Source organism: Delphinapterus leucas, chromosome 15, assembly GCF_059928025.1.
Source record: "Delphinapterus leucas isolate spDelLeu-1000000601 "Yukka" chromosome 15, BTC_Dleu_Yukka2, whole genome shotgun sequence".
NCBI classification, from domain to species: Eukaryota; Metazoa; Chordata; class Mammalia; order Artiodactyla; family Monodontidae; genus Delphinapterus; species Delphinapterus leucas.
The window spans coordinates 65,163,951-65,180,937 of NC_143143.1; the positions used below are offsets into that span (position 1 = coordinate 65,163,951).

The 16,987-nt window shown below is 44.0% G+C and overlaps 1 protein-coding gene across 1 annotated transcript in view; it reads right to left on the reverse strand.

Annotated features, from left to right (window-relative positions):
• Nucleotides 1-16,987, reverse strand: part of LOC111184295 (fer-1-like protein 4) — a 48,022-nt gene that overhangs the window by 19,631 nt on the left and 11,404 nt on the right. The window contains 14 exon segments of the mRNA XM_089895430.1: nucleotides 481-612; nucleotides 701-759; nucleotides 900-1,061; nucleotides 1,064-1,094; nucleotides 3,490-3,651; nucleotides 3,746-3,862; nucleotides 4,293-4,454; nucleotides 4,579-4,713; nucleotides 4,939-5,055; nucleotides 5,206-5,370; nucleotides 6,347-6,429; nucleotides 6,432-6,498; nucleotides 16,098-16,214; nucleotides 16,289-16,382. Of these exon segments, the coding sequence (XP_089751556.1) occupies nucleotides 481-612; nucleotides 701-759; nucleotides 900-1,061; nucleotides 1,064-1,094; nucleotides 3,490-3,651; nucleotides 3,746-3,862; nucleotides 4,293-4,454; nucleotides 4,579-4,713; nucleotides 4,939-5,055; nucleotides 5,206-5,370; nucleotides 6,347-6,429; nucleotides 6,432-6,498; nucleotides 16,098-16,214; nucleotides 16,289-16,382 (1,603 nt within the window).

A 16,987-nucleotide genomic window follows, 5' to 3' on the forward strand; every position in this document is an offset into this window, starting at 1 on the left:
TTCGTACCGCAACAAAGAATAGCCCCCACTCACCACAACTAGAGAAAGCCCACGCGCAGCAACAAAGACCCAACACAGCCATAAATAAATAAATAAATAAAATCTATTAATTAAAAAATCTCACTATTAATTGTTTATAATGGTTACTTCTTGAAATGATACTATAGATATACTAGGTTAAATAAAATATATTATTAAAATCATTTTCATCTGTTTCCTTTTACTTTTTTTTAATGTGGCTACTACAAAAGTTAAAATTACATATGTGGCTCACACGATATTTCTGTTGGACAAGACAGCTCTAGATAATGGAGTTAATAATCCCCAGCTTCTCAAATTGTTGTGAAGATGAGAAAAGATGGCTGTAACAAAGAGTTCTGAAAAACTGTAGAGCTCCATGTTTGATGAGATCCTTCTTCTTACCATTTACCCTCCTCTGTCTCCAGCCCCTCAACCCCCAGAAGCTTGCTCTGCTCCCACCTGCCCCTGGAGCTCCTGCAGAGATGCATAGTACTTGGACCACCAGTCGAGCTCTTCAGGATCTGGGATGTCCTCCTCCAGCTCTGGGCCTTGATTCAGGAGGCCTCCCAGAGGGAGCTTCTTCAGAGGAGCCTGAGGGAGCAAGAACTCAGCACCTCTAACCTAGCACCACCCCAAGCCCCGCCAGTCCCTTCTCCACCCATCCCCCATACTCCATCACCTTTAGGAGCCGCCTGAGTATCCCCACTTCAGCCAAGAAGTGATCCCGGGACCTCTGTTCTGAGAGGGGATAAAAGACACCAGGAGGTCAGGTAAGTAGAAGTCAGACTCAGTGCTCCACTGGAGGGTCCCCTGGAGCCATCTCAGCCAGGAACCAGATGGACTTCTGTCTGGTGGCCCCTAAGGGGAAAGCCCCTTACCTTGAGGTACCTTGGGCACCAGGTCCCCTGTCTCCTCCTCTCCTTCCCCCTCAGGGGGATCCTCCTGACTCCAGAGTGTGAATCTCAGCATATGGGGGACAATGTGGGAACCCACGAGCACTGTGCGGCCAAAGGCCCAGCGCTCAATCACCAGGATGCTGAGGGGGGCTGCAGATAAGGCTGCTCTGGCAAGTCCTGGGGGTAGGGAGAGAGGACCTGTGTCTCTGCAGACTGTGGGAGGAGGAGAGGCAGCAGCAGAGATAGATGAGAAAACAGTGTAGCTAAATACGCATTCAAAGCCCACAGCCTCACTGAGTCATCTCTGGTGAGTCATTGCTTTCTGAACCCATTTCCCATCTAAAAAGGGGACACAGTCCTGGACTGGAAAGACTATTGTATCAAATGATATAACAGTACAAAAATTCTTTGGAACCTACAAAGCGCCATCAGAAATATGAGGTTGTTGTTGTTATTATCATTATGTAAGGGACCAATGCTCAGTTTGCTAATATAGATTTAGAACCATAAAACTATGTATGCTCTTTAATCCAGAAATGCTATATATATCAATGGATCCTAAGCGGGGGGCAGGGACAACAGTTATAATACTGTATTGTTGGCTTTATTTTACATATATGTGACAGTTACAGCACAAAAGGGGGGAGGAATGAATGGAGTTATAATGGAGAAAACTATTTCTATTTTACTGGAACTAAATTGGTATTAATCTGAAATAGATTGTGAAAAATCAGTATGCATACTGTAATCCCTAGAGCAACTACTAAGTAAATATCAACTAAGGAATTAAAGCAGTATACTAACAAATATCTATGTAATACAAAAGAAGGCAGTAAAGGAAGAACGAAAAATATGAGACTTATAGAAAACAAATAGCAAAGAGGCAAATGTAAATCCAACCATATCAATAATAACATCAAATGTGACTGTAAACAGTTCAAAGACAGAGATTGTCAAACGGATTAAAAAAAAAGATGCAACTACATGCTGTTTAAGAGATGCTCTTTCGTGAGATACATATAGGTTGAAGGTAAAAGGATGGGGAAACATATGCCATGCAAATACTAACCATAGAGAACTAGAGTAGCTATATTATCAGACAAATAGTCTTTAAGACAAAAAAGAGAGACAAACTAGAGACAAACAAGGACATTTTATAATGATAAACAGATCGATTCATAGGAAGTTATAACAATTATAAATATATATGCACCTAACAACAAAAACTGAAAATACAAGTAAAAAAAGACAAAAAAAATAGGGCTTCCCTGGTGGCGCAGTAGTTGAGAGTCCGCCTGCTGATGCAGGGGACACGGGTTCGTGTCCCAGTCCGGGAAGATCCCACATGCCGCGGAGCGGCTGGGCCCGTGAGCCATGGCCACTGAGCCTGCGCGTCTGGAGCCTGTGCTCCGCAACGGGAGAGGCCACAACAGTGAGAGGCCTGCGTACCGCAAAAAAAATAAAAGACAAAAAAATAAAGGGAGAAACAAACAATTCAACAAAAGTTGGAAACTTCAATACCATATTCTCAATAATGGATAGAACAACTAGACATAACATTCCCAAGGAGGCTTTTTTTAGGAAAGCTTGAATAATACTATCAACCCAACTTGACCTGACTGGTATCTGATATAGAACATTCCACCCAACAACGAAGCATTCACATTCTTTTCAGGTGCACAGTGGAGAGAGGGGTGTTTTCCTCAACTTGCACTATGAAATGGGAAATGACAGGAACACCCGCTAGAAGTTCAGCGAGCAAAGTGCTTTCAGTTTCATCATCTTATAGCACAATGAAGTTTTCAAACTGAAAACTGCTGCATGTGAAACAGAGTCATGAAATAGTGTTGCGTTTTGTTGTTGCTGTTGCTGTGCTCCCCCTTGCAGTCGGGAACCACTGTGCTTTGTCCCAGTCCCCGCCTTGCCCCCGTACAGCACTCTTCAGTTTACAAAGCCCTTTCACCAAGATCCTTTCTTTCATTGGCTCCTTATAGCACCCTTTCGTCCCTTTTTTAAACAAACAAACAGAAAAACTAAAGCTCAAATCAGACAAGTGATTTGACAGGCTCCTAAGTGACATTGCCAGAATTTGACTCCAAAGCCCATACTAGAGTACAGTAATTACAAATTAAACAAAGAATGTATTTGTCTTCATAGTCCCTGGTGTCTCAGATTCCTTTGGACTCATACTTCATGACTTTTGGCTAATCCATTCAATCAACAGAGCCAACGGAGCACAACCAGTTCATGAATTAATCCAGGGATCAGCCAATTATTGCCTATAAACCAAATCTGGCCTGCTGTCAGTTTTTGTAAATAAAGTTTTATTGGAACTGCCATACTCATTCATTTCCTTGTTGCCTATGGATGATTACATGCTATGATGGCAGAGTTGAGTAACTGCAACTGAGACTGTATGGCCCACAAAGCCTAAAATATTTACTATTTGGCGCTTTATAGAAAATTTGGTGACCCCTGGGTTAATGTAATATAACCAGCCGGGAATTCACCATCCCACTGCCCTCTTTCATTTCTCAGCCCAGCACTTCTGGCCTCCAGCTCATGTCCTCACCACTGTCAGATGCCTGACGAGCTCAGTGAAATTGGGGTTCTCACGGTAACTGGTCAGGACCTCGGACTCCACTTGCTGACCGGCCACCTCCAGCACAACCTGGGGCTGCTCCACCTCAAACAGATGCACACAGCCAAGGCCCCTCAGACCCCAGAACAGTACCTGGGGTTGGGAAGTGGGAGATTCAGGGGCCTGTACCTGACTGAAGGACACCCAGGTGTAGGGAAGGGAGGAGGATGTGAGTGCCTGGTGCTACCTCAACATGGAACTCCCTAAGCACCGGGCGCACATGCGGTGGCAGGGATAGGCATCCGGAGAGGGGCTCAACCAGGGCGGTCAGGTCCTGGGGCTCCACATCACTAGGCACTGAGGGCTGAAGGGAGCAAGAGATCAGAGGTCAAAGAATCAGGCCAAAGGAGGGAAAGCCTGGGCTCGGGGAAAAGAAATGGAGGACTGCTGGTGAAATATAAAACCAGAGGAACCTGGCAAGGCTGGATTGATGGGAGGGGGGTGTCTCAGGAAACAGCCATGTACAGGAAGGAGAATGGGTGTCTGAGGCATGAGGGTCAACCCGGGCTTGGGTTCTCTGGGGTTGGAGGCCTGGCAAGGTGAAGCTAGGGTAGGTCTACTTCAAGTGTTACCTGGAGTCAGGAGGTCCAATGAGGCGGTCCCAGGACAGACCTGCAGCCTGCATTCTCTGGGGGTAAGGGAGTTGGAGGGGTAACCCTGGGACATGCCCACATCCCTGGAGCTGGATGACCTAAACAAATAGCAGAAGCGATCCACGGTGTGTCCAGCTAGACCGTGTGTCAACTACTGTAGTCCAGTTCAATGAGTTCAAAGGTGGCGATGAGCTCCCCGGCTGCCCGGGGCCCCTTCCTCAGGGGGAAGAACTGCTGGTAAAGGTCCTCCATCAGCTTTGCCCTCAGGGCGGCCAGCGTCCTTCCCAGGAACACAGAAGGGCCCTTCGGGGAGCAGGGCAGTGAAGACAAAAGTAGAAGAGGCTCAGGAACCAGGGGAGGGCACATCAAGACAAGAAGAGGGGATCCTTGGGGGTGGGAACCCAGGTGGAGCCCAGGCCACACTCACAAACTTATTGTGGTCACAGACGTTGACAATCACTAGTGGGGGTTCCTGCTGCAGGTGCTCCCTCTTCCCGTCCACGAATAACTGATCAAACACCACGAGTTCATCCTACAGAGGGCTCAGCGTCTGCTCCAGGACCTTGAGGGCCATGCAGGGAAGGAGCCAACAGCAGTTGTCAGAAGAAGTCCTCACCCCTAAGACCCTCTGGTTCTATGCCACCCCCTAAATCAGGGCAGTCTGATCCAGTATCCTGTCCTGAAAATCCAAGGCAGGAAGAGAGACTTAGGGTCTTGGAAAAAGCTCAGCCTCTGCCCCGCCTTGTCTCCCAGTGCCCCTCCACCAGCATCCCAGCCCAGCCCTCACCCGTGTGGTCTGGCCCTGGGTAGAGATGAGGACTCGAGCAAAGGGGTCCGAGAGCCCACTGTCATGTGCTGCCGGCACACCTCGGGCCTGGTACAAGTGAGCCCGGAGCTGAAGTAGCTGAAGTCCGGGGTGGAGAGAAGGAAGGGGTCGTGTTAGCTCAGGGACCACTGGAGTCCCTGACCCCAGACCCCTCTGATCCGAGCCCCCAGCTGAGCATCTAGCCCCACACCTCGGGCAAGTGGAGAACCGGGCCCGCCTGCCCCACGCCCCACACTCACAGTCCCGGTCCAGGCTGAGGGGCAGCGCAGCCGAGGGCTCAGGCAGCAGGTCCGGGGGGAGCTCTGAGGTGCAGGCCTTGGCTTGCTTGCCCAGCTCCAGCCCCAGGAAGAGCTCCAGCTTGGCACGGACCTCGCCAGCGGCTTCCCCAGGTGCCTGCTGCGGGGAGGAAGCATGTTAGGGACCACCTCTTATTACCCCAGCTAGGCCAACCATCTTGCTCCTCCAAGGCAGTCCCCTACTCTCTGCATCACCAGATCCTTAATCCAAAGAGTACTCCTTGTACCCCACCCTCTTCATGCCCTCCATCCAATGCCCCATCACCCTTAAACTCCCTCTCATTCCCTATCCCTCCTGCCCCAACACTGTCACGTCCTATAGCCCAGACCCCAGACCCCAAAACTATGCTCTGAGATTGCTCTCCCCTACCCCACCCTCACCCATCTGTCCCCTCATCCCCAACACATTTAGATTCCCTGTCCCTTACCCCTGTGGTCACAGCTTCTCACCCCTAGGGAACCCTGCTGGTGTCTCTCCCAGGGACACCTCATTTACAAATCTTTTGCCTCCAAATCAGCTGTACTTATAAGGAACTAATTAGTCACGCTCCCATTTTCATAACCCTGCTCATCTGTCAGAGCCTAGTCAGCAAAAGGGCCAGTTCAGGCCCAGAGATGACAATATTTGGGGTTTATCTCACATCAAATCTCACGTGGGTAAAGGCACAATCTCCTTTTGGCACTTTGGATAATTAAAAAGAGTTTGGTACACTTTAAAAAATAATAATTTTAAAAGTTAAAAAAATTTTAATTAAAACATTTTTTAATTGAAAAAAATTAAAATTTAAAAACTTTTTGACCGGAAACTTAATTTAAAAAAATAGTTTGGAGGGAATTCTCTGGCAGTCCAGTGGTTAGGACTCCACACTTTCACTGCTGAGGGCACGGGTTCAATCCCTGGTCAGGGAACTAAGATCCCGCATGCAGCATGGCGTGGCCAAAAATTATAAACAAATAAATAAATAGTTTGGGGACCCCTGTTGCGCTCCACATGGCTCCACCCCAATGTCTGTGCTGCCCTATGAGCCTCAGCCCATTCTAGTCCCAGCACCCTCGCCCCCGGGACCCCTCACTGTGAGCAGCAGATTCTGGATCTTCCCACAGTCCCGGCCCCGTTCCTCCTCCACCACAGAGAACAGCACATCCTGGGCGGGATCCGGGCCCAGGCCACATGGCGCCGCCCACTGAGCTTCCAGACCAGCACATCCAGGAGGGATTGCTGGGGCTACAGGCAGAGAACTGGGTTACAGAGGTGAATCTGGAGTTGAGATCACCTGCTCCCACAGCTGCCACTGGATGGACGGACCAAAGCCCATCTCCAGCCCTGACCTCCCCCGCAACCCCAGATCCATCTGGCCACCTGCCTCCTGGACATCTCTCCCCCGTGGATGCCCCACAGCCCACATCAGACTCAAAAGTCCAACCTGACTTTTATTTTCTGGTCTCTCTCTCTCTTTTTAAAATTGTGTTAAAATATACATAACGTAAAATTTACCATCTCAACCACTGTTAAGTGTACAGTTCAGTATGACATTCACTTTTTTTTTTTTTTTTTGGCTGCCTTGGGTCTTTGTTGCTTCACGTGAGCTTTGCCTAGTTGCCGCAAGCAGGAGCTACTCTTCGTTGTGGTGCGTGGGCTTCTCATTGCGGTGGCTTTTCTTGTTGCGGAGCACGGACTCTAGAGCGCAGGCTCAGTAGCCATCACTACCGCCCACTCCAGAACTTTCTTCATGGCAAAACTGACACTCTGTATCCGTTAAACATAAAGAGACCAAAAAGCCCAACTGCCACTTTTGAAGAGCCTGGAGCAAAAGCAAGGGCGTCGGGAGCAAAAGCAGCGTACTGCACATGCCCCCTGCACACCGCACCACCTAAGGGGTGGGCAAAACACCTAAGCCACCCCTCCGGCCCGACCCCCTAGACACACCCCTACCCTCACCCCATATAAGGAACAAGCTCGCCCCGCTTCGGGGAGCGAGCCAGCAAGGGAAACTTATTTGTTGTCACTGCCCCCTGCTGCAGCAGGGGCCCCAATAAAGCCTTGCCTGAAAAAAAAAAAAAAAACCCCACTAACTTTCCATTTCCCTCTCCCAGCCCTGACAATCACCACTCTACTTTCTCTCTATGAGTTTGACTACTCTGGGTACCTCATATGAGTGGAATCATTTGTCCTTTTGTGACTGGCTTTTTTTCGCTTAGCATAAGGTCTTCAGGGTTCACCATGTTGGAGCCTGTGTCAGCCTGATTTCCTTACTTTTCCCTCCTCTCAACCTGCTCTCTCCCCAGTGATCCCCACTGTGTGCCCATTCACATCAGCTAAGTACTTGAGCTGGTGTCAGCCTTCTCCTCCAACATCTAATCGCCAAGTCCTGCCAATGTCCCCCTTCCTCACTCTCTTAGATCAAGACAGTCCACTCTCGTCCAGACAACTGAAACAGTCTTCCTGTCTTCAGTCTTCCTTTCCAACTCATTCTCTCATGAATGGCTGGCTTGCTCCCATCCTCTGGGTCTCAGTTTAAATGCTGTCTCTGCAGAGAAGTCTTCCCTGACCACCTTATGTAAGCTGGTTCTCCCCTGACCCCTTAGCTTCTATAACATCTTCTTTAGCAATACCTACAGATCATCATTATTTTTCTCATGCATTTAAGATGCATAATATGTCTCCCTCGCCAGAACATAAGCCCCAAAAGGGCAAGAAACATGACAGGGGTGGATCCCCAGGGTCTCATACAGAGCCTGGCATAAAATAGGACTTCAAATATCATTGAGGAAGCAAACAAACAATAGCTAGAACTGATCACTTTAAAGCTGACCCTCTCCTTCCCCTATTTAAAAATCATCATGCCTTGTAAATCAATGAAGTTACACCATACACAAAAATAAACTCAAAATGGCTTAAAGACTTAAATATAAGACAGGACACCATAAAACTCCTAGAAGAGAACATAGGCAAAACATTCTCTGGCATAAATTGTACCAATGTTTTCTTAGGTCAGTCTCCCAAGGAAATAGATAAAAGCAAAAATAAACAAATCGGACCTAATCAAACTTACAAGCTTTTGTACAGCAAAGGAAACCATAAGCAAAATGAAAAGACAACCAACAGACCGTGAGAAAATATTTGCAAATGATACGACCAACAAGGGCTTACTTTCCAAAATATATAAACAGACCATACAACTCAACAACAAAAAACAACAAACAACCCAATGGGCAGAAGACCTAAATAGACATTTCTCCAAAAAAGACATATAGATGGCCAACAGGCACATGAAAAAATGCTCAAACATCACTATTATTAGAGAAATGCAAATCAAAATTACAATGGGGTACCACCTCACACCAGTCAGAATGGCCATCATTAAAAAAATCTACAAATAACAGATGCTGGAGAGGGTGTGGAGAAAAGGGAACCCTCCTATGCTGTTGGTGGGAATGTAAATTGGTGAAGCCACTGTGGAGAACAGTATAGAGGTTCCTCAAAAACTAAAAATAGAGTTGCCATATGATCCAGCAATTCCACTCCTGGGCATATATCCGGACAAAACTCTAATTCAAAAGGATACATGTAACCCAATGTTCACAATAGCACTATTCACAATAGCCAAGTCATGGAAGTGACCTAAATGTCTATCAACAGATGAATGGATAAAGAAGATGTGATATACATATACAATGGAATATTACTCAGCCATAAGAAAGAATGAAATAATGCCATTTGCAGCAACATGGATGGACCTAGAGATTATCATACTAAGTGGAGTAAGTCAGAAAGAGAAAGACAAATACCATATATCACCTTTATGTGGAATCTAAAATACTGCACAAATAAACTTATTTATGAAACATAAACAGACTCACAGACATAGAGAACAGACTTGTGGTTGCCAAGGGAATGGGGGGGTAGGGGAGAGATGGATTGGGAGTTGGGGATTAGCAGATGCAAACTATTATATATAGAATGGATACACAACAAGGTCTTACTGTACAGCATGGGGAACTATATTCAGTATCCCGTGATAAACCATAATGGAAAAGAATATGAAAAAGAATATATATATATATATATATACACACACACACATATCTGAATATATGTGTATATATATATATATATTTATATATGAATCCTTTTGCTGTACAGCAGAAATTAACACAACATTGTAAATCAATTACACTTCAATAAAATAAATATTTTAAAAAATTATCAAAAAGAAAATCATCATGCCTGACTTCCATCTCCAGTAATATCATGAGCTAGGAATTAAGACCTACCTCTCACTAAAACCAACTAAAATGACTTGAAAAAATATTTTTAAATATTTATTAAAGGCAGTGGTGAGATAATAAGAATGAAGAATTATCATACTAAGCCCTGAATGAAGACAGGAATCCAGGGAAGTTAACAGAGCATTTCAGCAGCTTTTGCCACAAGGGCATTTGCCAAACCTGGCAACCCTGAGCTTTTCATGACCTGGCAGTGAGTAAAAACAATATAAAGAGCTCAGATACCATTCAGAACAGGAGTCTCATAGGAGACATCTCCCCTCCTTAAAAACTAGAACCCCAGAGAATCACACCTTCAGGATAAAGATAAACCATAATGGAACCTGCCCCACTTTCTCACATCCAGTGATCAACAAAGAGAGTTGTCTGGCTGAGTGTAGTAGAAGTTGGAAATTGTCCTTGAAAAGAATAACCACAAGCCAATTTTTTTCACTGTGCCTGGGTGTTGCTAAACATCAAATTTCAGTTTAAGGTGATCAAGGGCAGAAGCAAAGTCATATGTTTTCCGGAAGAATGTACCTTTATTCCAGGACTCAAAGAAGTCCCACAAATAATTTTTTGAGGAAACTATAATGAATAGTTCACAGTTTAAAGCAACTAAGCAGAGAAGGAAACAACCATGAGGAAGTATCAGCAGAAACAGAGAGTGAAAACAAACCCCCAAAAACTGACTACTGGAATCATCTGACATTATAAAAACAGCTCTGCTTACTATTCTTAAATGAAACAAAAGACAAACCTGATAAATACTGGGAATAATAAACAGTGAAAAATAACACAGCGGATTTGAATAAAAAAGAACTTACAGAAATTAAAAGTGCAGGGACTTCCGTGGTGGCTCAGTGGTTAAGAATCCACCTGCCAATGCAGGGGACAGGGGTTCAAGCCCTGGTCCAGGAAGATCCCACATGCTGCAGAGCAACTAAGCCCGTGCACCACAGCTACTGAGCCTGCGCTCTAGAGCCTGTGAGCCACAACTACTGAGCCTGTGTGCCACAACTACTGAAGCCCACATGCCTAGAGCCGGTGCTCATCAATAAGAGAAGCCGCCACAATGAGAAGTCCGCACACCGCAACGAAGTGTAGCACCCGCTCACCACAACTAGAGAAAGCCCACGTGCAGCAACGAAGACCCAACGCAGTCAAAAATAATTAATTAATTTTAGAAAAACAAAACAAAGCAAAAAAAATGTGCAATGATTGAAATGAAAAATTCAACAGAGGAACTTATACAACCTCTTGATTTTCAATTAAAAAGCCAAAGCAATTCAACAGGAAAAAGAAATCGTTTCAACATATGGTGCTAGACTATCTCAATGTCCATATTTTAAAAATAGGATTTTGGCCCATATGTTACACCATATGCAAAGACTAACTTGAGAACAGTCAGAGACCCAAATGTAAAATCTAAAACCATAAAACTTTTAGGAGACTATCTTTATTCTCCTAAAAGCATAGGAGAATATCTTTGTGGCTTGGAGGTAGTAAAATTTTCTTACACAGGTAACAGAAAACAGAAAAATTAGTTAAAGTAGACTTCATCAAAACTCTCTGGAGATATTATTTATTTTAGCCTCTACTGTTCTTTTATACAAAACTCCAGGTACCTAATGAAAAATTATAAGAATAGGAAAAGCAAAAAATGTGACCCATGGTCAAGACAAGAATAATCAATAGAAGTAGACCCACAGATAACCCAAATGTTGGAATTATTAGAAAGCGCTATTAAAATAACTGTGATAAAAATTCTAAAGGGTCTAGTGGGAAAAGTACAGAGTTTAAAGTGGATAATTTCAACAAACATAAGAAAACTGGAGCCAGATGGAAATAATTGAATTAAAAAATGTGATTGGAGGCTGCAATATACCACTTTCAATAGTGGATAGAACACCTATACAGAAGATCATTAAGGAACCAGAGGACTTGAACAACATTATAAACCAACTAGACCTAACAGAGATATATAAACAATGCATCCAACAACAGCAGAATACACATTCTTCTCAAATGCACATAGAACATTCTCCAGGATAGACCATATAGGTCACAGAACAAGTATAATACATTTTAAAAGACTGAAATCATACAAAGTATCTTTTTTTGACCAAAGTGGAATGAAACTACAGATCAATAATAGAAAGAAAACTAGAAAGATCACAAATGTGTGAAAATTAAACAACACACTCTTAAACACTGCATCAAAGAAGAAATCACAGAGGAAATTAGAAAATACTTATAGGTGAATGAAAATGAAAATGTAACAGCAAAACTTATGATATGCAGCAAAGATAGGGCTCAGAGGAAAATTTATAGCTATAAATGCCTACATAAAAAGAAGAAAGAGGGTCTTCCCTGGTAGCACAGTGGTTAAGAACCTGCCTGCCAATGCAGGGGACACAGGTTCCATCTCTAGCCCAGGAAGATCCTACATGTCGCAGAGCAACTAAGCCCATGCGCCACAACTACTGAGCCTGCGCTCTAGAGCCCGTGCTCTGCAACAAGAGAAGCCACGACAAAGAGAAGTCCACCTACTGCAACAAAGAGTAGCCCCCGCTTGCCTCAACTAGAGAAAGCCCATGCGCAGCAACCAAGACCCAACACAGCCAAAAATAAAAACAAATAAATAAATAAATTTATAAAAAAAAAAAGAAGAGAAAGATCTCAAGTCAATAACTAAACTATATACCCTGAGGAATTAGAAAAAGAAGAGAAAACTCAACCCTAAGCTAGCAGAAGGAAGTAAACAAAGATTAGAGTGGAGAAAAATAAACTGGAGAATAGAAAAACAAAAGACTCAATGAAACCAGAAGTTGGTTCTTTGGAAAAATCAACAAAATTGATGAGCCTTTAGCTAGACTGACAAAGAATAAAAGAGACAAGATACAAATACCTAAAATCAGAAATGAACATGAGGGGCTTCCCTGGTGGCACAGTGGTTAAGAATCCGCCTGCCATTGCAGGATACACGGGTTTGAGCCCTGGTCCGGGGAGATTCCACATGCCGCAGAGCAACTAAGCCAGTGTGCCACAACTACTGAGCTTGTGCTCTAGAGCCCACGAGCCACAACTACTGAGCCCACATGCCACAGCTACTGAAACCCGCACACCTAGACCCCATGCTCAGCAACAAGAGAAGCCACCGCAATGAGAAGCCTGCGCAACGAAGAGTAGCCTCGCTCGCAGCAACTAAAAAGAAAGCCCACTCTCTCTCTCTCTCTCTCTTTTTCTCTCTTACTCCTCTTCCTCTTTCTCTTTCTTCTCTTTCTCTTTCTCTTTCTCTGCTATGTGAGGACACAACAAGAAAGCAACCATCTGCAAGCCAAGAAGAGAGCTCTCACCAGAGCCCAACCACGCTGGCACCTTGACCCCAGACTTCAAGCCTCTGGGCTGATGATGAAAAGTTTGGAAACTTCTGATCCATTTTCATGTTCCTGCTTCGAGAAGTGCAGGGAGCAGCTTTCAGATGGAAAAAGTTGCCACGAGGACCAGAAGTAGAATAAAGGCATTTATGTAAAAGAAAAAAAAAAAAAAAAGGAAAGCCCGCGCACAGCAACAAAGACCCAACACGGCCAAAAATAAATTAATTAATTTTTTTTAAAAAAGAAATGAACATGAGAACATTCCTAGAAACATAAAATTTATCTAAACTGACTCAAGGAGAAATAGAAATCTCAACAGACAAAACAAGAGATTGAATTAGTAATCAAAAACCTCCCAACAAAGAAAAGCTCAGGACCAAATGGCTTCACTGGTGAATTCTACCAAACATTTAAAGAAGAATTAACACCAATACTTCTCAAGCTCTTCCCAAAAACAGAAAAGGAAGGAACACTTCCTATTTCATTCTGTGAGGCCAGCGTTACCCTGATATGAAAAACACACAAAGACACCATAAGAAAAGAAAATTACAGAATAGTATCCTTTATGAATATAGATATATCCCTTAGGAATAAGTTCTGAACAAAATATTGGCAAACTGAATCCAACATGGATTATATACCATGACCAAGTGGGATTTATCTCAGGAATGCTAGAGAGGTTCAACCTAAGAAAATCAATCAATGTAATTTATCACAATAATAGAACAAAGGGAAAAAACACAAATGAGTATCTCAACTAATGCAGAAAAGGCATCTGACAAAATTCAACATCCTTTCATGATAAAAAACAATACATACTCAGAAAACTAAGAACAGAAGTTAACGTCCTCAACCTGATAAAGGGCATTTATGAAACACCCACAGCCAACATCATACTTAATAGTGAAAGAATGAAAGCTTTTCCTCCAAGATTAAGAACAAAACAAAATGGAAAATTACAATTTTGGAAAAAAAGTATCTCTTGTATCAGCCATTGTAAGCTTGACAGCTTCCCAACACTTAAAGATTTTTCTAATGAGATTTGTGATGATATTAACGAATGTGATTTCTTAATACTGTATAATGAAATGCATGAACATTTGGAAAGTATGCATAATTCAGGGAAGCAAATTTCCAAATGACCTATGTATGATGATTCAAAGTCATTCAAGGATAATAGATCCATTCAAAGTGCAAGACAGACCAATGGATTTTAATATAACAGAGTATAAAAATTCTTTGCCAGATATTTGCAAAAAATGTAAAGCAATATCGTTGTTCTCACTACATTTTTTGTTTTGGAGAATTTACTTATTTTTCTTTTTTTTTTTTTTTTTTTGCAGTACGCGGGCCTCTCACTGTTGTGGCCTCTCCTGTTGCAGAGCACAGGCTCCGGACGCACAGGCTCAGCGGCCACGGCTCACGGGCCTAGCCGCTCCGTGGCATGTGGGATCTTCCCGGACCGGGGCACAAACCTGTGTCCCCTGCATCGGCAGGCGGACTCTCAACCACTGTGCCACCAGGGAAGCCCCTATACTTATTTTTCTAAAAATATATTTATGTTTCCCTATATAAATATACAAAAAAACATGTAATAGGTTTACTATTGTTATTTTAAATGAATTAATAAATAATTTTTTATTTCTATGGTTTTAAATTTTTTCAGGTTTAGTTTATATAATAGGGAATATCAGTAGATACATCTATATAAACAAAAGCTCATTTGGGTCCCCAGTAATTACTCTAAGGCTGTAAAGGAGTCCTGAGACCAAAAAAGTTTGAGAATCACTGCCCTAGAGACTCTTCCACTTACATCCAGGACATGTATAAAAATAGTCTTGGAAACATTGTTTCTAATCACCATGCGTTGGAATCAACACACATATCCATCAGTAGTGGGATGGATAAGTGAATTATAGTATAGTCATACAGTGGAATATTATACAGCAATGAAAATGGACAAATTACAGCTACATACAATAAACATAATATTAAGCTTTAAAAAAAGCAAAATAATATAAACAGTATTATACAAAGTTTGAAAAATAGTGAAACTAACCTATATTATTTCAGGAGGCATATTTAAATCAGAAAATGTTTTTAAATGTCAGCTGACAACAGAAGGTTTTCATTCCAAATAAGTAAAGTAATTTTGGGACCTCCCTGGTGGAGAAGTGGTTAAGAATCCACCTGCCAATGCAGGGGACACGGGTTTGAGCCTTGGTCTGGGAAGATTCCACATGCTGTGGAGCAACTAAACCCGTGTGCCACAACTACTGAGCCTGCCCTCTGGAGCCCATGAGCCACAGCTACTGAGCCCGCGTGCCTAGAGCCCATGCTCCGCAACAAGAGAAGCCCCCACAGTAAGAAGCCCGCACACCGCAACGAAGACCCAATGCAACCAAAAATTAATTAATTAATTAATTTTTCTAAAAATTAAAAAAAAAAAAAATCTTGCACTAAAATTCACTTTAATAAGGTCTCTATTCTGTATCTCCTTCCACTACTCTGCCTTCCAGCTGCGCCTTTGCACATGCCGTCCATTCTTTCATACTTGCCAAACTCCAACGTGCCCTTCGAGATCTGAGACCAATATCCAGACTCCTCACTGTTTGACCCTGAGGACATATTGGCCCCAGGGATCCAAACTTTCTGTGCCTTTGGGAATGACTGAGCTTCAGAGTGGGGCAGAACTGGCTTTGAATTCTAGCTCTGACACTTAACCAGCTATGACATGGTGGATCAGTCACTTTCCCTCTCTAAGCCTCAGTTTCTGCGCCTGTCAAATGGGGTAACATGTTCCCAAGGCTGTTGAGTCACACTAGGTAATACAGACAGATGCTTAGCCAAGGAAGCTTTCTATAAACGTGAACTTCCTTTACCCTTCCCGTGTGTTGTGTTCAGAGCTTCAAACCAGGAGAGTCATGCCAAGGAAATGTCCTCTCAGACCTTCTTCCAAAGAGATCTTGCATGTTCCCTGTATCCCTGCTGGGCCCTACAATGTACATCGTCACCCTTAGCTACTCCAAATGGAGCTTAGTCCTATGCTCAGAGCAACAGGTCCCATGGCCTGGTATCAATCCACAGGACAAATGTTAGGTCACCCCTGCCCAAAGACCTCCGGTAGGCTTAGAAGAAAGGGTATTCAGGGTGAGGAAATGGGTGGGTGAGGCATTACCCCCTGGGCCAGGAAGCGCAGTTTCACCAGGAGCTTCTTGGCCAGTGCCACCTTCTCTTGCACGTTGCCCTGTCTCAGGCCCCAAAGGAGCCGCAGTCCTTGCTTTGCCAACAGGTTCTGAAAGGGCAGGAAGAGAACATGAGCGGAGGGTCCCTGCTGGGTGCCCCTGATCCCCCTTCCCCAGACTGTACCAGGCTAAACGCCAGCTGTTTCCCTTGGCATCTGCATAGATCCAGCGCGTTGGGCCGAGTCATTGTCCTGTGCTCAGCACCGTGGCAAAACTGTCTGCAAGAGCAGTAGCGGGCGTGGCAGGTGGGAATCAAAGGAGAGAACACTGACCCTTAGGGGCCACCTCCCTCAGAGCGGGCCTCCCATGCCCAGCCTCCGTCACAGCTCCTCTCAGTCTTGTTCTCAAGGAGGCATCCTTCCTCAGCCAAGGATGGATTCTATATTTGAACCACTCCCCAACTCATCAAGGCCAGCCTCACTTTGGAGACCCAGAATGTACTAGCATTTAACTATTTACTGCCCTGGCTACTCAAAGTGTGGCCCAGGCCCAACAGCATTGGTATTACCTACTTAGAAACGTAGAATCTCAGCCCCACCCCAGACCTGCTGCATCAGAAATCCGCATTTTTATACCTGGAGGATTCAAATGCATGTTAAAGGCTCACATGGGCTGTACTTGACAGTTCCAACACTGACCAAAGTTAGTTCAAACATTACATGCTCAAACCAAGTGCATGAGTTCCAATGACTGCCCCAGGCCCCCACCTTGAAAGCGAACCCTGCTTCACTTCAAAACTTCCAAGTCATGCTTCACTGCTCTTTCTTTCACTCACATTCCACATCGATCCCATCAGCATATCATTTAGGCTCTACTTTCAAAA